Source organism: Mytilus californianus, unplaced genomic scaffold, assembly GCF_021869535.1.
Source record: "Mytilus californianus isolate M0D057914Y unplaced genomic scaffold, xbMytCali1.0.p SCAF_3, whole genome shotgun sequence".
Classification (NCBI taxonomy): Eukaryota; Metazoa; Mollusca; class Bivalvia; order Mytilida; family Mytilidae; genus Mytilus; species Mytilus californianus.
The window spans coordinates 130858611-130879758 of NW_026262679.1; the positions used below are offsets into that span (position 1 = coordinate 130858611).

Below are 21148 nucleotides of genomic sequence, written 5' to 3' on the forward strand. Positions count from 1 at the left end.
CAAGTTATCACACCTAATCCGCGAAAATTGGAAAGAAATCGAAAAACATCCTAAACCATCCAAGATCGTTCCCGAGCCACCTGTACTGGCTTTCCGTAGGCCCAAAAGCCTTAAAGACTTGCTAGTGAGAGCTGATATATCCTCTAAAGCATGCTCTTCGTCTGTGGGTTCTTGCAAGGAATGCGGAAACAAACGATGTCTGACTTGTAAACAAATACTGAATACCCAGAATTTTAACAGTCACTCCATTGGTACGGAATTCACCATATTTTGCAATGTTAATTGCAAGACTACAAATGCTGTATATCTCTACAGTGTAAATGTGGTAAACAGTATGTTGGCGAGTCAGAACAGCCATTTCACAAACGAATGAACGGCCATCGTAGCAACTATGAATGCAAGGCAGACCTTCCTCTCAGTCGACATTTAAGATCCCCTGGCCACACGAAGGCAGATCTCAATCGACTGACCATTACAATCATAGACCACAACACTGCTTGGTCTAGGGAGGATAGACTCACTCGGGAAATATTTTGGATAAAAAATTAAAAACGTTGTCACCAAATGGGATAAATAAAAAGGTGTAGTTCAAATTCGCACAGTGTTTTTAATTTGGGTTATATTACATATTGCTACACAGTCTCTGTTGCTATTTCTTTACCTTTGTCAACTCTAAAATGTTTGAATTGTAGCAGTTTTAATTGCATGGTTCTATTCATTTGGGAGGGATGTACAAGTATGCAGTCAGACACGTTCAACTATTTAACCTTAGTCAAAATTTATTATTATTTTTTCTTAATCATTATCAAACAGCTATTTATTTGGGATGTTTGAATACAGCCTCTGATGTAATTACTCTACCGTTTTCAAATTTGAAATATTAATACCAGCTTCGATCGGTCAGTGCTGTTTGGGAATGTATTTCAACGCAATCGTTGTTGTAACATCTTAACAGTCGTCATCTTTGAAATTTTAGAATTGTATCAGTTCATATCGCACATTACTATTTTTATTTGAAGCATATCATTGCAGTCTCTGTTGTAAATAGCTATATAACCTATGTCATTTTTGAAATTTATGAATTGTACAAGCGTCTCGTTGTTCGGTTTTAACTGTTTTGTTGTATAAATTTCAAGATTGTTGTAGTTTAATCAGAATAGATTGATATGATTCATTTTACATCATAATCATACTGATGAAGGATATCTGTTATCCAAAATATTTATAGATAATTACATTTAATGTTTCTTTTTTTTTATTATTGGTGTTGTTTTGTACATGTTTTAGGCGTTTATATATATATATATATATACAAATCTAAATTGAAAACAACGTTCAAACCTATGTTTGCGTTGGATAAAAACCGCAATTTTTATACGTGTGCATGCAAAACAAATTTCTTGGTAAAGGGGTCTAAATACAGTACAAACAAATTTTTCCCAAAGACAAAAAAGATGACAAAGTATATTTTGCAAAACGCATTTGACTAGCAGGTCGAATAACGGATGTTCTTAAACCCTGCGGAAAAGATGGTAAACCGCAAACAAAAGGTGCAAAAACTAGTACACCATATCCGGATTTCGACAATTAATGTCTCTTCAGTGATGTTAGGAATCGAAACGGTATTTGGAAGGCCATATATAACGGTATTTGGAAGGTATAAGAGTCTATCCTAAATTGAGGTAAATTATATGGCCTTCCAAATACCGTTTCGATTCTTAACATCACTGAAGAGACATTAATTGTCGAAATCCGGATATGGTGTACAAATTTTTGCACCTCATGTTTGCGATATACCACCTTTTCCGCAAGTTTATTGTTTTCTGTTTGGTAATAAATTAATAATAAGATCCATTTTTTACATCTGGTGATCCGTTTATTTGTCAATCGCCAATGGCAGTTCGCAGGGTTTAAGAACATCAGTTCGACCTGCTAGTCAAATGCGTTTTGTTAAAATATACTTTTTCACTTTTTTGGTCTTTCGGAAAAATGTTGTTTGTGCAGTATTTAGACCCCTCTAACAAGAAATTTGTTTTGCATGCACACGTATAAAAATTGCGGTTTTTATCCAACGCAATCATAGGTTTGAACGTTGTTTTCAATTTAGACTTGTATATATATACAAGGGGGGGGGGATGGGGGCGCTGATATTCCGTCTTATCGGGTGTATATTACCCAGCTCGCTCGATATGCCTGAGTCTGCAGTAATGACTCAAGTGAACGATTTAAATATATAACTGATAAACTTTTAAGTGAGGGATTTCATTACCACAAACAACTTAAAACCTTTCTTTACTAAATCATTTTATAGATACACAGATTTGTTTGGGAAGTTTGGCAGTTATTAACGGGAGATATCACATCCATTGATTTACGGCGGTGATGTAATTATACAGATTGTAAAATAAGATACGATCCATTTGACAATATTTTAACATATGTCAACTACCGTTTCCTAAATTGTCATTTGAAAACAAACTTACCTTCATTGCCTTCGTTGCTTTCACCTGAAAATTAGAATTTTCATTAATTGCTGTATTTTGGATATTATGAACTGATTAGTTAAACAAACGCGGTATCTAGTCGTTACCATATTATAACCAAATGTTTATAGCTTTGGGGGAGATACCTCTAAATTGTATGATTTTCATGTGTTACTGTTGTCCGTCCGTCCGTCCGTTCTCTAACAAAAGTTTGCCTCAACCATATGTTATGAAACTTATACACACTGCCACAGTCACTTGTCTTTTTGTTCTACACTAGGAACTTAACTCGCATTTAAAAAAACCCAATTGTTTTCGAACTGTCGTTATATTTCGATTCCTACCTTTGTTGTCGGAATCATTCGTAGCAGGCCTCCCAAGTATGTCAACCGTAAACATTTCGTCTTCTCACAGCCCTTTGGAAACATTAATCTCGCAGTAAATAGTTAATTATAATTGTCGCTTTGGTATCTTTCCCCTCTCTTATCCATATCTCGGTTTCAGATTGGTCAAATCTGATTGCTAAAAAAAAATGTTTTTTGGAGTTATCTGAATTTTAACTGTAAAGTCCAGAAAGAGTCTGAATGACATTGATAGAATGGAAAATTTGTGTCTAAAAATAGAAACTCGTATCTCATTAGACACACCTCAAATAACACTTATTAGATTTTTTTCACAAAATCTTTTTACAAATTTACTATCTGGATGATAAGTTCTATTCGGCGAAAAACTAACACAGGTTTATGAGATATACTTTTTATAATTAATCATTCACTGCGAGATTAATATTTCAAAGGGGTTATGAGAAGACAAAAATATTATGTTTGACATATTTGAAAGGCCTATTACGAATGATACCGGAATAGAATTAGGCGTGTTATACACCATTTTGTAAATGATTCAATGTAGATTTACGGGATAAAAAATTTCAGTGGGATAGACAACCGCAAAACCGAAATAAACCGAACGTTCGCGACCGAGTGACATTTCTAAAATATGCGAGTTAGGTACATTGTGCTATATGAAGGTATATAGGAACAAAAAAAAATCAGAGACAAGTGCCTATGCACAATGCTTATTACAACAAAACACAAATCAAATTCGAAATTAGGTGGCGTCACTTTAACGTTTTCGAGTTATGCCCTTTAATAACATCAATAATACAGAAATTTATGTATTAACAACATATGATTTTTTAAAGAAAACCTGCTTTAGGGACCATCGGTATAAAGCAAAAATCTGTTTTATAAGACTATCAATGGTAGGTCTCTCTGTTGTAGTAGGGTAATATAATCGATTGCAATCCCCCTGTCAAGAATGAATTCATACATTAAATGTTGTGGAAAGAAAACATATTAAAAACTTAAATCTCTCAAATTTAGTTATTATAGGTATCATTACGAAATCTTAACTTCAAGCATGTAAAAAAATAGTAAAAAGTAAAATAACAAAAATACCGAACTCCAAAATTCAAAACGGAAAGTCCCTTATCAAATGGCGAAATCAATATTTTGTTAACCTGTGTATAGGTGTATAAATAAATCGCCCATCGACATTCAGTTTCAGTATAGACAGAGCAAATATAATAAAAAGAAAACGTTTTCATCAGTGTAGAAAATTTTCAACCACGTCGATATGAGTATTCTAGAGTTGTCAAATAAAGGCAACAGTAGTATACCGCTGTTCGAAACTCATAAATCGATAGAGATAAAAACAAATCCGGGTTACAAACTAAAACTGAGGGAAACGCATCAAATATAAGAGGAGAACAACGACACAACAAAAACACAACATTAAAATGTAACACAGACAGAAACGAACTATAATATAACAATGGCCATTTTCCTGACTTGGTACAGGACATTTTAAGATAAAATGGTGGGTTGAACCTGGTTTTGTGGCATGCCAAACCTCCCGCTTTTAAGGCAACTTCAAACACAACACCAAAAACGACAACATCACATGACAGGACCACAATACAAATAAATGGGAGAACATATAGGACAAAGAAACACACGAATAATAGCTAGCAGAAGGAACTAGGCTTAAAATTCATTACACCAGACATGCGTCTCGTCCACACAAGGCTAACCAGTGACGCTCAGATAAAAAAATTTGAAAGCCAAAACAAGTAGAAAGCTGAAGAGCACCGAGGACCAAAACTTCCAAAAAGTTGCGCCTAACACGGCCAGGATTTTCTGTCTGGGAATAATGTATGATCACCACTACAATTACATCATGAAAAAATAGAGGCATACCAAAACAAAGCTCATGATGACTGATACTGACTCACTACTGTATCATATTTCCACCGAAGACATATAAAAAGATATGGAAGAGGACAAGCACTTATTTGTTTTCTCCAATAATTTCAAAGACCACTCTTCATACGATAGTCAAAAAAAAAAAAAAAAAGAAACTGCGGCTATATAAAGATGAAACGGGGGGTATGCATGTAATTAAATTCGCTGGCTTAAGAAGTAAAATGTATAGCCTGAAATATGCAGACGTCGAACAAAAGAGGAAAAAAGGGATCATCAAATCCGTTGTCAGCAATATGTCGATTGTATCCTGCAATTGTCAATTGAATGTTATTCGAAATAAAAAGCACAATCTGCACTTACTTAACATCAACAAGTTGGTGCTCTGCGCCTTCGACGACAAGAGATATGTGTTGTACAACGTTAAAGAAACATTAGCTTTCAGGCATCATCAAATTTTAGAAATAGTAATAATTTCGTCTGCCATTCGTTAGTAAAATTCTTTATGTTTATGCTTTTTTTTTTTAAAACTTCATGTAATATATATGCGTTTCACATTTGGGTTCTAGTGATGGATCCGCCTAACCTTTTCAGAACACATTTTGGAGGGGTTTAAGTAATTAATTTGTTGAAATTTTATTGAGTGTGGGTTTGTTCTTTCTTGTGATGTTTTCGTCTATGTCGCTAGTTGTATGCACAGAACAGTAAGCAATTCGATTGGTCTATATAAATTATATTTACGTAAACTATACATGCCAAATAAATGAAAATAGATGTAAACACGTGCAGAACAGTTATGAGATTCACTTATAAGTTAAAAGACATTCATTTTCGTTTCTTATTAGTCCTAGGTTTTTTTGTATCAAACGTATCAAACGACGTCGAGATCCTCTTCCGATTTGTTTGTCATTAGCTGTTTGTGTTGCACTATCCACTTGGTGATTTTTTTTTGAACGGCTCAATTTATTATGCTTATCTGGTGGTTTCGCAGTATCAATTTTGACAATATTTGTTGTTGCTGTTTTCAATTGATCATCTTTGTCTTTACGGTTGTTTAATTCTTCAAATCATTTCAGCAGGTCCTGGTATTTACGTTAAGTCACTAATGTCAGTTCTATATTTCAAAAACGAATGAAGAATGACTGGAATTTCTTATTTGATTTTGACATATCGCTTCCTTCTCAATGACTTAGATAGAGAATAATCGACCACCTTACGAATATGTTTTTTATTCAATCGAAGTAGGTTTCCAGTTCTGGTCGAAGTGGATATAACTCCTCTATATATTTAAAACGATCTCCATCAGTAATTTCAATTGATCGTCCGTAGTTATCTGCAGAATTGCCTTCCTCTGTTCCTTATCACATGGAGATACAAAAATTAAAAACGAATTATTTGCCAAAGTCAGTGTCTTAATCACTGGGACAACTGTTCTTGGTCCCGTCTATTTTTATACAACACCAAAGTCTGAGCGTGCGCATAATCTTCCCTTTCTGGAATAGATTTTGAACTAAACAGATGATCGTCATATTTATATTGGTGATCCAATGCATACGAATTGTTCCACTTCTATGCTATTGGCACTTTCGCTCATCAAGTTGTCCAAAACGCAGGTGAAATGTCCGTTGTCCCTGTGAATGTCTAATAATTCGGTCTTGGTGGGAGCCCTTCATGGAAACATGTGTTTTTCACATTCTGCTGCATGTCGTCGAATATGGGCTACCGCACACTCCCATAACAATACAATACGAATATGGGAGGTTCCTGGAACATGAGGTGTGCATTTTCCAACAGTTTTTTTCGCACGTTTTTCCCGAATTTGTAGGCCCATACACCACCATCAACGAAGTCGGCGTTTCGATCTGCAGTAAAGTAGGTTCTTCATCTGTTGAGGTCATCTTGTAAAGTAACAGTATATCTTTGTGCTTCTTAATTTTTAAGGTCCTTCTTGCCAGTCACACAAAACGGAAAAGTACGGTTCACGTGATGGTAAACAAACTGGTCGTTGTTGGCAGAATTTTGTGAAAATGGTTTGACGACGAATTTCATGTCTATTCCCCTACATCTCTGCATTAAATAGTAGATGCAGTATTGGCCGCATTCGCTAGAATCCGAACTTTGTAGTTGTTTCTGGCTGTACGCCATTTTCAATCCATGTCTGTCAATCCTCCGAATAGTAGGAAGGTGAGTTACCGTCACTGTCGAAAAACTCCCCTTCAGTTCTAGACGATATGTAAAAGGCTACCAAATGTCTTCCCGGGTCTATCCTCTTATCGGTGTTGACTATTAAAGAAACTGGAAAGAAATTGAAAAAGAGGGACGAAAGATACCAGAGGGACAGTCAAACTCATAGATCGAAAACAAACTGACAACGCCATGGCCAAAAATAAAAAGACAAACAGACAAATAATAGTACAGATGAACAGTTTCGGTATTTCGCCAAAAGCGAGTATTCCTACCGCACTGTTGGACAAGACTTATTCCCATCAAACGATGCACTGTAGCGAGTTAGTGTTCATATTTTGTTAATCGATGATGTCGTCATGGCTTTTAGAAACTTTCGGCCAGCAGGATGCTGTTGACGGTAAGAGGTAGAGTCGTATTGAAATGAGCACGAATTCTAACGTTCCCTAGCTTTTTCATAGAAAAGTCTTCATTTCCATCAATGTCTGTTTGTTTGTTAAATGCATACAGAGCGAAACCACTGGCTAAATATTCTCTGGTTGAGTCCATTCCCCGCCATTTCATCGTCGATTCCAATAAATTGGTCAATTGTCACAGTATATGCGTTTGTTACGTCGATAATAATCTGCAATAATTAGCCAGAGTCAATTTCCGTCTTTTTATAAGAATATTTAGCATTAGTCGAATTGAGCATGGTAAGCAGTGATGACTGCTGTATTCACTTGTATCTTGCACACTTTCAAAACCATTTCTTCGATATCGATCTTGACCTTTTTACTTTCGTTGCTCAACAGACAGAAATCTGATCAAGATCGATGAAATTTTATACTGATCCCGAACTGGTTGAGTATGAAACGTTTCACTCGAAATAGGTCGTTTGAGACGTGTACCTGAAGATCTAGTACTTTCGATTCCGCGATGTATGCACCCCTCACTATGTCATTCGTGTTGTCTCCATTGGTAAAATCCACGTCATCCAAATGAGATACAGTTTCTTTCAACCACACTTGTGTGGTCATTTGCGATTGTTTGGCATCCGATTAACCCGAATAATTCAGTCCCTCCCCGTGATCGACTCTCCCACTCGCGAGCGCCTGAATTCTCTATACAATAAAAACGCGTAACGAATCCAGGATTTTGATTGGTGCTCTCTGTGAGAGAGAGCCAATCAGCTAATAGCTCAATGTTATCGAGATGGGTAAATCCCGAGCTAATTCCGAATGATTATTTGACGATTGTTTATTGACAAGGCCTTCAGGCGTTAATGTAGCCATCGTAGAGCAGTGGAATATAACGACTGAATTATTCGGGTTAGCATCCGATCAAGATTTCAATAAGATTTGTATGAAAGCTTTTATCGGGAAGTATCTAGATGTCGATGACAGCACTTTCCTTTGTATTCTGACGTATATCTGCAAAAAAAGGGATTGCAAGAACAGATTCACAGGTGAAACTTCTTCCTCTAATGTAAGCGTGGTACCATCCTCATGCTTGACTCAAAATTTCACATACATCTGACTCCTCATCAAATCTACTTATTCCATTCTATTTTGACAGGAAATGTCAACCAAGATGGGTTAATTTTCGAAAATGGTCGACGTTGGCAGTAAGTTTTCCATTTTTATGCTCTCAACACTCGTCTGAATGGCTGGTAAGTCGAATAAAGAATGTATACCTTCCACGAAATTCCTTGTTGAACATCACCATGTTATCAATCGAAAATATCCTTTGAGTTTTATTCTACCTTTGACGTTAAGCATTTTTATGAGATTCATGAGGTTCTTTTTTTCTCCTTAAACCTTGTCGTTTAATATCAGCTTCCGCTTGTTTAACTACGACCTGCGAAGGGGATATGATTTTGATCGGTACGTCGTTGATCTCCGGGTAATAATACTTATTTTTCGAATTATCACTCTCTACGATTTAATAAAAGCTTGTAGACATGTCTGTAGTTTTATGCTCCTACACGTTTTTTTCGTTGACCCAACTATTAAAACTATTCGAATATCTCGTCCACTTCACAAACAATTCAGTTCGATTGTTTCTCTTTCGTTTTCGCAAGAACTTTTTCAATTTCCAGAGTGTATCTTCCGATGTATTCAAGGCCTACAATTCCGCCTGGTAAGCATTATCTTTTATATCGTTTTCCAATAGATTGACTAGTTTGTACATCAGTATACTTTGCATCCGAAAACACCTCTTGATTTAAAAACTGTATACGACCACTGTTCATTAAAAGCACGCGTTAACACTTTTGGTTGATAATAATAATAATGATATTTGAACCAACCTTCTAATCTTAAATCTGAATAGTCGTCTTCTCCTTCTTTTTGGGTTTCTTATCATCCTTGGTTTTACTTGTCGTTTTCAAGTACATACACGCCAATAGGTCTACTGTATTTGTTTCATTCACATCTTCGGGTGCCAACTTGTTGAGTGATCGATGAGGTGTCGCTTTGTAGGTTTCAACTAACTTGGTCAGTACGTCTAAGTATCTATAACTTTGACCTATAATTGTTTACTTTTTACACATTGTGACTTGAATGGAGTTGTCTCATTGGCACTCATACCACATCTTCTTATTTATATATATTATTCCGATTTAGAAATCGTTATATCATGGTCTTCAAAGTACGACTGAGTCTTTCCACGTAATTGGCTTTGACCTCAATTAAGATCACGTGACGATAAATGTGTTTGTTCTCATATATTGGTTGTACCCATCGATTATTAAATTGAGATCCTCCATCAGTACTAACTTTTATTTTTTGGCTTTGTCGAGAATTTCTACCAATTTCTTTTTAATTTCTTGCACTAGTGACCAGAATTTAGATTGATGGGCTAAAAAGGTATTAACCCTTTTTTAAAAACATTACTAAATTTTAAATAAGATTGACAAAAGTTAAAACCGTTTTTAAACTTATTTTAATCCATTTTAAATCATTTTAATACCAGTCACATAGATTCCCTTGCGGTCATTTAAGTTATTTTATGATATGGTTAAGCTACGTCTAACTAATTATCCACGCCCCCGTTAAACGAAATCAAACTGGTATTTCTTTTAGACTTTAAACCTTTTTGCAAGGTAAATCACTCAAACAGAAAAGCAACTCCGTTTATCTATCGTCAATCCGTTCCAAACGTTATCGACTTTTGTCAGATGATGTACCTTCAACAAATATTCACAATTAAAAGGAATTAATGACAAATACATATGTAAACTAAGTAACTTGTAGTTATTGATGTCAGATTTTTAGGCAGTAAAAAAGTAAATCAGTTAAAAATAAAGTTCAAAAATGAAAAATATAATTTTAATTTGTCCACAAGTAGTAAGCTACTAGATAAGACTGATTGTCGATAAGTGATACGAAAACTAGTCATCTAAGATATTTTGGTCTCTCACAATAATTGCTGAAAATAAAAACGAGAACGTGAATCAGAAGGTCGTAATTGCACGTCTTGGGATCTTGAAGGATAGTAAAAAATCAAATAGAAATGAACGAATTGAAACAAATTTGTTAATCTGTTTCTCATTCTGATGGTAAACTTATTATTCAAAGTTCTTGCTTGATTTGTCATTTTTTGTGCGTCACATTTATGTATTCCCGTATATTTTCTTGTTCTCTTTGTTTGTTTTTTTCTTTTTGTTTGTATTCGTTATTTAATTATCATCAGAGGGACAACTGTAAAAGGATCAGAAAGTTTTCACTGTTTTCATCATTTCAATCGATGCATCTTATCTTTTAGGTTTAAAAACATACTTCAAAAAGATAAAAACATTGATTGTGAAAATGTTGAAATTGTTGAATAATTTCGTAAACAGTTTAGGCTTGTTGAAAGTTATTAATACATTTATGAATTAATTTCATTTGAAATCTCTGTTAAAGTTGTAATATTTGTCACTGGTACAAAATGTACATTTACATCTTAACTTACAAAAAATAGGCGTTGTATAATACGATTGTGTATGGGAAATATCGTGCAAACAAGGTAACCCGCTGTATTCAGCAAATACCTCTATTCCCCGGGACTTAATATAACAGTTTAAACCATTGCCGTGACGTCAGCCTATTCATTTACCGTGGATTCCTTTTCTAGAATCAACGCTTCCTGAAATCGACTCACCAAATTACATTCAATTGTTTTTTTTATAAGACTAATATATTATGTTTGAATTTGATAGTTTACTGATTTCTGTTCACTAACAGAATTAATTTGAAAACTTACAATTAACTTTTGTAATTATATGCCTTCACTGGGAATTGAACCCCTTCTTGCAATATGTTATGTTTGACTGACATCAACACATCGACGAAACCTCTCGGCTACCATTGGGTTGCTATTTAGATGTCTATTTCATACATATAAATGAACATATGATACACATCGGTACGACGGACACACAGGGTTTGTACCTTTTTACATACATAATAGACAATCGTATAGTATAAGTTGTTGGTAGCTGCGAGGTTAAGTTTCAAGGGTTATAGAGTCAAGTTAGAAGTAGAGACTTGTCGGTTTAGGATCGAATCACTGTTTTCTCTTGTTTGTCCCCATTCTGTAGTTCTTCCTTTTTTTCTTATTTTGTATATTATTTCGGATATTTTTGAAATATTAGTTGGGTTTCCCTTTTATTTTTGGATTATTATAAGCCAATTCACGTATTTGAAGAAAAAAAAATAATTACATTCAATTGGTCCTTTTTTGTTTAATAAATACTATATAGTATGATTTCATCTGTTTTACTACATATCTCTACAAATGTTTATCTCCAAGTACCTATGCGAGTAAATTATGATGTGCCTAAAATAGGTTTCTTGCTAGGAATTTCGGTAACATACTTTTACGGATAAAGATTTTCAAATGCATAACAATTTAAAGACAGACGTGTTATGTACTATTTGTATTTCTCTAACCAATTAATTGCGAATTTTAATTTATCAATGCATCGTTGAACATGTATATGTAAGAGAATAATAATTCCTTTCTTCATGATTAAGTACGAGCGTTACCGAGTCCTTATCATGATGAAAGGGATTATCATTGTCTTACAATCTTAGAATATTGTAAAGTGCTCAAGGCTCAAATGATCTCTTGATTGTTTGTATTCGAGAATAAATTTCAATGTTAGAGCAATGTTTATGAGAAATGCGTGACTTCCTTTTTGTTTATTTCATTTATGAATTAGTTGATGTAAGGATTTTCTTATGATTTTAGAAAATATAATAGATTGTGTTTTAGACACTAGATGAAACGATAGTATGATGAAATGGTAGGAATGGTATAAGTTTCGTGATTGTGAGCATGAATGTTATTCATGTAATGTTTTAGTGGAGTATTCTCTTTTTGTCTGTTTACAGTTCAAATCAATAAATTCAAAACTTGAGTAAAAACTTAATTTTATTTCAAAGGCCAATATTTTAGTCCAGCTCTTTACATTAAATGCTACTTCATTATGACAAGGAAATGTCATATAAAATGCTTTAGAGGTTTTAAATGTATTCAAAAATTAAAATGAAATTCCTTTTTTTTAAATCAGATATTTGGGAATTATTTTTTTTACCAACCGCGGATCCAGAAATCTGAGTTCATTTCAAGCATATTAGCTAAATATTAAGGGCAATATTTAATTTCAAAACTTTTTTGTCACTTTTTTGCATTGGTTTGGTATAGTTTATTATTTAATAAATTGAAGTTATTTCAAAATATTCTATTTTTTTTTTTCATAATTGAAATTTTATTAGTCAGTTTCAATCACAAATCCTTTCAAGGTGGTGAATGTGCTTCGGGGAAGTTGTAACTCATTTTAAGAAACTCTTTGTTTTGAATTGTAAATAGGCCTATTTAGGTCTAACAATAGGATAATCCCTTACTAAGAACATGATTTACATTTCATTGGTCGAGAGCACTTTGCTATTTTCTCAGAAAACAGAGTTATTTATACTTACTCACAATACCTTCTAATTAAGATAAGGCTTAAATTTTGAAAAGACATCAACACAATAGTTTAAGTTATAAATACATTGGATAAGCGTTGATTCATGAAAAAACAAACCATTCGCCTTCCGGGCTCAAGTTTTATTCTTTCAAGAATCAATATAAAAAAAGAAGATGTGGTATGATTGCCAATGAGACAACTCTTCACAAGAGATCAAATGACACAGAAATAAAAAAAACTATAGTTCACCGTACGGCCTTCAAAAATAAGCAAAGCCTATACTACAGAGTCATATATAAAAGGACCCAGATTGACAAATGTAAAACAATTCACACGAGAAACCTAATGGCCTAATTTATGTAAAAAATAATGAACGAAAAACAAAACTGTAACATAGCAACAAACGACAACCACTGAATTACAGGCTCCTGACTTGGGACAGGCACATACATACAGAATGTTGTGGCGTTAAACATGTTAGCGGGCGCCAAACCCTCCCTCTAACCTGGGACAAAGTGTAACAGTACCACATAGACAACATAACATTGCCAATGAGATTACGCTCCACAAGAGACCAAATGACATAGAAAAAAACAACTATAGGTCACCGTACGGCCTTCAACAATGACCAAAACCCATACTGTATAGTCAGCTATAAAAGGCCCCGAAATAACAAATGTAAAACAATCCAAAAAAGAAAACTAACGGCCTGATTTATGTACAAAATTATGAACGAAAAACAAATATGATATATAACAACAAACGACAAATGCTGAATTCTTATAAAAAAAACCTTGATATCACATCCTTGCTTTTACAGGTAATTAAGTTTATGGTCATACTTTTCTCAGACAATTGATGAAGTCCTTTCACTAGCATTCAGTAAGAAGACGTTCATTTGATTTTCTGCAGGATTTTGGAAATAATTGCTAATAACTTGGCCGGGTATAAACTAAAGATTAATGACTTTTCACAAGACAGGATAGAATGTATATAATGCAACATCAAATGCAGGATAGTTGAGGATACAAATGTTTTAAAAGGGAAAATAGATTTACAAGTCATACAGAAATACTGTATGACTTGTTTTTCTCTCATTGGTAAGCTAGGTCCAGCTTAACATCTTATAAAAATTTCAATAATTTGAACAATTGGTTTAACTCAAATTTGGCATCTTTTACGTGTTAATATCGGCCAAACTTGGAAGTTCAGAAATATGGGTATAGGGGTAAATATGTTAATATTTTTAGAAATTAATCCTAAATAGGCAATAGCATACTTAATAGTGATAACAGGGCCAAATTTAGTTCACCGATGCCCTTTACTGGTAAGTTTTGTTGGGGTAGTCAATTTGGGAGGTAATTGAAAGGCAACGGGTAGGGAGAAACTTTGTGGCTGTATTTCAATCACGAATCTTTTGGGGATTATTCATACTTTGCCGTTCGCGGAGCCCTTGTAGGGAATTGTGTGAACCCCACATATACAAAATTAGTGAAAACCCCACATCGAGATTTGTCAAGCACATTGGTTTTCACTATCGTACCTGAGAATCGGTATAAAGATTGAAAAGAGATACATCTGGGGTCATCATTAAAAGCTGATCCCCAGTATAAAAGTGTTTTTAAATAATACCACAAAAAACGAACAAATAATTACTTCATCCCTTACGGGCAAAATTCGTACTCCCTTTCTCACCCCAAATTGAATTTTAATCGTTTATTCTATAGTTGTTTCCCAGTGAATAACCACCTGTGAGTTTTTACCATGACTAGAGTACATATAAACTCAGATACCTTTGAGGAACTGCTATCTATTCAAGGGGTTGGGGCAAAAATTGCGGCAAAATATGGGAATTAAGGGAGGATAAAGGTATCCTGGAGTTGGAGGACCTCCAGGAAGTTCCATACATGATAATCACAGGGGTTGCCTTAGATGCTATAGACTTTAGCACTTCCTTGCCAGCTAACAGGGGGGGGGGGGGGGGTTGTAGTCAAATTGGCAAACGGGGGATGAAGCACAGGGAGAAGGTGCAACGCATTGACAGCTTGATCCAGGCACGAAGTAGGGGTCTAACCACACCTCAATATCCCACTCATGGGGGAGCCAGCGGTTATGACGGGGATGCAATGTCTCGTGCATCAAAAATCCCGTTGCAACTGAAAACACCAAAAGGAAATAGCAGCTCGGTCACTCTCCCCATTTCATGCACACAATCTGAGCTTTTGAGATTTTGGGGAACTTAACTGTGGATTCAGGGAAGAAAGTGGGGAATAGCCAAATTGGCAAATGCCTCAGTATGGTAACCCCAGAGATTACAGGTACGAGGGCGAAACACCTCGATCCCGGTACTGTAACCCATGGGATACAGGCAGGAAAATGGGGGCCTAGCTAATCCGTATACCGAAGGAGAGACACCAAGGTTTCGGTATCCCAATGTGGAAGATGAGACCCCAGCATCGAGACATATCAGTAGCAGAGAGTACCCGTGGGCAACAAGACGGGGGATAGGGGAACAAAGAAGCATCGACGAGATATGTATGAACAACAGGAAGGAATGCGGGGACCAGATACCCAAAGATTCCTAGAAAGGCCTAGGGCCCAACTGGGGGTAGACCACCAGTCCTGAAAAAGAGTCTAAGGTATGATGGAAAAACAAATTGGCAGGCCTTTTACGTCAAGTTCTCCCGACTGGCCCCGGTAAGCGGTAGGTCCCAAGGTGAGTGCAAAGACTAATTGTGCTAGTTCTTGAACAGAAAACCCGGCGAGTTTTATGCCTTGCTATTGGAAAGGAGGTAGGATTTGTCCTATGAAGACCAGGTGAATAAATTGGGCAAACGGTTTGGGTTTAATGAGGTGCCTTAAACAGCTCAGTTTCAATTCAGCATTGAAAAGCAAGGTGGGGTCGAGACCCTGGAGGACTGGGCCGACAGAGTCTTTTCTCTCGCTACCAAAGCATTTCACAACTTGCCTGAAGATCACATGTACAAACATGTGGTCATGAGGTTGTGTCAGGGGGCGCAGACAAGGAGGCGGGAATGTTGGCCTCTAATGTTAAGCCCAGAGCATTGAGGAGGCAGTGGATAAAATACGGTGGCAACAGCATAACCACCAAGCTATATATGGCCGTTCTTCCAGGAAGGAGATAAAAAATTGTGAGCCCCGATACCAGGGTTATGGGGTGTTAAAAATTATACAGTATGCTTCACAACCAAGCCAGAAGCCACTGGGTCGCCTTCCCCCGAGGAAGACGGGAGTTGCAAAACCAGTTTAGCGCTTTCAAAGAGGAGTACAGGGAACCCTGGGAAATCTAAAGTCTGAGATTCTAAAATTGTCCTTTGCGGTCAGAACAATGCCCGTCCTGCATCTTGGAGTCCCCCCCCCCCCCCCCGGCCCAGGTGGTGGCTGTGGTTAGGTGGGCCATTTCAAAAGTGAATGCTCTAAATTCTTTATGTCCAGTTCTCCTAAACCAGGGTGCAAAAACGATACTTTCGAGGACACCAAGGGTTCGACTCAAGAGGTCTGAGTCTGGCCCCCATATACAAGAATTATTAAAGACCTCAAAATAAACCAGCACCCCTCTGACACAAAGACGGAAGGTACAATAAGTCAAATAGGGACGGCCCAGGGGAACGAACACTGTGTGAGGATAGTCAAAATAGTGACCTTGAAGGGGATCTTATGGAGGAGGGGGAGAAAGAGATTGTAACCATTAGCCAGATTACTAGTGGGACCAAGTATCGGCTTTCGGTTGATGCCAAGAGTCCCCATGTAAATGCCGTAGTGGACACAGCAGCTCAGGTTACCCTTATATCTGAGGAGCTATACAAGAGTTGAAAAGAGGCCACCTATCCTTAAAGAGGTGGTAATGAAAACGACAGGAAGAGGCCTGTAAATGAATGGTTTTGTCGCAGGGCTTTTTTTGTGCAGATGTCTTGCGGTCGGGCGGATGTTTTGCCTCGATTAACGGAGGTGAGGGCGGGGACCATATGGTCCCAGCCGACTCGGTTAAAAGAATGGGGGTTTTGGCAGAACCTATGGAACGAGAATATATCATTGTGGCAAAGGCCGAAGGCAATCTTCTAATACCCAGAACTTTACATAAGATGGGCCAAAACCCGGTGTTGTGTTAATCAACCTCTATGATGGCCTTCTCAGAATCATAAGAGGGGACGTACTGGCAAATGCACAAGAAATTGAAGTGGTGGTGGTGATGGGGGGGGGGGGGGAGGGGGGGGTGTAGGGGTCACCGGGGCCCTGAGGTCTGCAAGTGGGGAGGTGGCTGATTATTCTTAGGAAAATGAGTTGCCAGAGCACCTTCAAGTGATATTCGAGAGATCCTGCGGGGATCTGTCCAAGGGGGAACAGGAGTCCTAGTGTTCCCTGCTACAAGAATTTAAGGATGTGATTGCCTGTAGCGATTTTGACTTGGGCCATTTCACTGCTCTTGAGCAAAGTATTGCCACAGGTGATCATCCTCCTATTAAACAGCGAATGCGGCGTACTCCCTTAGGTTTCACACTGGAAGAAGAGGCTCAATTTGAGAAGACGTTAAAGCCTGGGGTAATCCAACCATCAATATCTGAGTGGGCCTCAGCCCCTGTCTTGATACGGAAGGAGGATGGCAGCTTTCGGTGGTATGTGGACTAAAGAAGAGGCAATTCGGCCTGTTCCCGGGATGTGTTCCCCTTACCATTAGTGGAGGAGTGCCTGGACACCCTGGAAGGTAATATTTAGTACTCTAAGCTGGACGCAAATTCAGCGTACTGGCAGGTAAAGATCAGGGAGTAGGACCGGCCCAAAACGGCCTTTATCCGTAAGTACGGGTTGTTTGCTATGCAATTCCCAGCTATTTATGCCCGGGTTATAAGACCTGTACTCCGAGGGTTGACATGGAGGGTAGTGTTGGCATTCTTGGACGATATATTGGTTCTCGGGAGGGATTTTGGGGACCACCTGGCCAATCTGCGAGCTGTGTTCCAGCGGTTTCGAACGTATGGGCTCAAACTCAAACACAGAAAGTGCGACCTTTTTAGACGGAAGGTGGAGTTCCTAGGGAGGGTTGTGGGTCAGGATGGGATGGAAATCGGCCCAGGATATGTAAAAATGTTAAAAATTGGCCTAGACAAAAGAGGTAGAACGGTTTTTAGGGTTTTCAAATTAATACAGGGTGTTCATTAAAGGGTATACTAACCTAACCTTACCCCTTCAAGCCTTGACTGGAAAGCGACCATATTACTGGGTCGGAGAGCAACAAAGAGTTCTTTGACAATTCAGGGAGGCTATGGTTTCAGCACCCGTCCTATCGTTGCCCAATGCCACAGACCCTTTTATATTGGACACTGATGCCTCTGATAAGGCCATTGGGGCAGAGCTGTTGCAGGTCTAATGGATTCAGGATCGAGCCATTTCCTATGCTAGCTTTACCCTCACCCGGAACAACAAAAATACTGTACAACTCGGCTCACATGGCTTAAGGAACCTCAGGGACAATTGGCGAGATGGCTGAAAGAAATCAGTCAATTTGATATTGAAATCAAACACCTGCTCGGGGCAAAATATCCCGATGCTGTTGCCTTGTCCCGCTTGTCCCAGGAGAGCCCTTGCCCAGAGTTCCGAGTGGCGGATTTGCCATGTGGGGTGTACTTACTGTACCAGAGCCCAACAGCATTGGGAGCAGTTCACAGTCAATGTCGATGATACGGTATCATTGGCGAAAATATCTGCAGCCAGTGTTAACCTAACCAGTTGCGCACGTGAGCAGGTGGTGCACATATCCCGGGTATCTGTGTCGTCTAGAATTGGGGACGAATTAGCCATATGGACTGATTGGACGGTGATATCAGAGTCCAGGCAGTAGGGGACGGCTTTTGGGTTAACTTGGGAGCCAGACGAGAGGAATTGTTGGAAAATAATGTTGGCAGACCCGGAATTAACATGAATGGTTTAATGGAAAAAGACAAAGAAGATATCCTCTGAGGAGGAACATTTTTTTAGTAGCCCCGCCACAAAATACGATTTGTTAAACAAGGAGCTATTTGTCCAACGGGTGGGTCAAAGAGGGTGATTATTCTACAAAAAATGCAGCAACAGCTGATTGGGCTGTGCCATGATATTCCTGCAGCTGGTCATGAAGGAAAGGACCGAACGAATCAAATGATTAAATCAAGGTATTACTGGAGGGGTATGAAAAGAGACATAGAAGAGTATGTAACAATTTGCCCCGCGTATAGCCGTAACAAAAAGGCAACACAAGCGAACCGTCACCCAATGGTAAAGCACCATGCAGGAGCACCTATGAAAAGGGTCCATTTAGAAATCGTGGGTCCCCTTCCCAAAACAGAGCGAGGCAACGAACACATCATTATGATGCTAGATCAGTTCACCAAATGGGTGGGTGGTATCCTTCTCCCTGCCCAGGGTGTAGAATTAACGGCTCGGACGACTGTTAACGAATTCTTTTCACGTTTCGGGAGTACATTCTAGGTGTTTACAGACCAGGGAAGGAACTTCAAGTCTCTATTAAAAGCCATGTGTGACCTTCTCCATATTTATAAAAGTAGGACCACCCCATACCGCCCCTCCTGCAATTGGCAAGAAGAGCTCTGTAACCGGACCCTGATGGCTTCAGTTCGATGCTTTGAGGGGAAAAATCAGAAGTCCTTGGATCTATTTCTCCCGTAATTAACTAGGGCCTTCTGAGCTTCCGTCAGTAACAGCACATGGCTCACTACTAACCGTCACATGCTCGGAAGGGAGGTTAGTCAACCAGCGGAGTTAATGTTTAATGATCCCCCAGGAAAAGACCTCAAGGATATGGATCAGTATGTAGCCGATCTAGAGGGTGCCAACCGGCATGAACTGGCCCATGCTAACCTAAAAACGGCACAAGAACGCCTCAAAAAGGATTATGACCTAAAGGTTGTCGTTTAAAGGTTTCAGGTGGGGGACCAATTGCATCAGCTGGATACCGCAACCGTCAAGGGTAGGTTTACCGGTACAGGGTGAACACGAGAAACATGGGCAACAAGGAAAAAAAGGGACGCAACATCTATTGTACATGTGGGGTCAATATCCTCAGATTATGTAATTAAAAAAAATATAAGTCCGCCATACAATTGTGGATGCTGTGATTTTAAAAATGGATATAATTGAGCAATAAGAACTGTTTTATGGAGCTGATGGGATGAGAAAAGCAATATGTAGATTTGACTTTAAATAAGTGATTAGAAAGGACAAATTTTATGATCAGAATTTTGGGATTATTTCATGAGGAGAGTGACATTTTTCACTATCTTTCTGGGTCCGGGAATTTGTGAAAAAACTAATCTCACTTTCCACCCCGAAAATTTACCCAGACATGTATATATGTCACAGCTTCTATATGAGCCATCACACATATTCAAGTAAACAAAATGAAACAAACTTTTTAATATAATAACACAACAAACTCAAAACATGCACATACATTCCTGAAAAAGTGTTTGTTTTAATGATTAGATATATTAATCTCTGTAAATAAATAAATAACTAAATGCAGTAGCTTCCTGAAAGGCTGAAAAAAGCAAATTGAGTAACCTTTTAATACAAATGTTAACATGGCCAAAAACTACAACCTGGCTGTGGAACGAATTCTTTTGGACTTGCATTCTGACATAGCTTAGGTTCTAACTGATGTTTTTATATCCGCTATTTCGCACTCTCTTGTTTAACAAGAAATTGATAGTCTGTTTTATGCGAGCCTGTAACCTGTTACATTTGACTCGTTAACTTTTTTGATATGCACAATCATATATTTCATGCTTACGTATTTTTGTCAGAGCCACTACATCACGAGACTTTTTACATAGACCACACAGCCTACAGCTTTTAGAGTCTAAGCCAATGCAACATCCCTTTTATAATTGACTTTCAAGACTGCTGCAGATGCACGGCCTATGGCATTACGTGAAAAATTCTTTTTTTTAGGTAGGTATGTAGAAATTGTTCTTTTGACGGACTCACACTTGTTTGTATTGCTGAAAAATTGCATCTGATTTAAAGCGGCCTGAGAAAGTTTCATTTCTAGCAATGATTCTATTAATATTTTGTCTGTCTTGGTTGGTTTCAAAGACCCATTTTGTAAACCATGACTGTGAAGGTAAATAGATTTGTGCCACCAGCTAGTTTTTTTTACTACCAATACAAAGTGTTATGCTCCATCTACACGTATCACTGCAATTACCACTATAACAATTCACGACAAACTTAACAATACGAGGCAAACATTTTGAAATTTGTTTTCG

At 37.7% G+C, this 21148-nt stretch overlaps 1 protein-coding gene across 1 annotated transcript in view; it reads right to left on the reverse strand.

The window, feature by feature from the left end:
- Positions 1-21148, reverse strand: part of LOC127736245 (scavenger receptor cysteine-rich type 1 protein M160-like) — a 325222-nt gene that overhangs the window by 25187 nt on the left and 278887 nt on the right. Inside the window, exon 11 of the mRNA XM_052246842.1 lies at positions 2484-2507. Within this exon, the coding sequence (XP_052102802.1) occupies positions 2484-2507 (24 nt within the window). The remainder of the gene's footprint in view (positions 1-2483; positions 2508-21148) is intronic.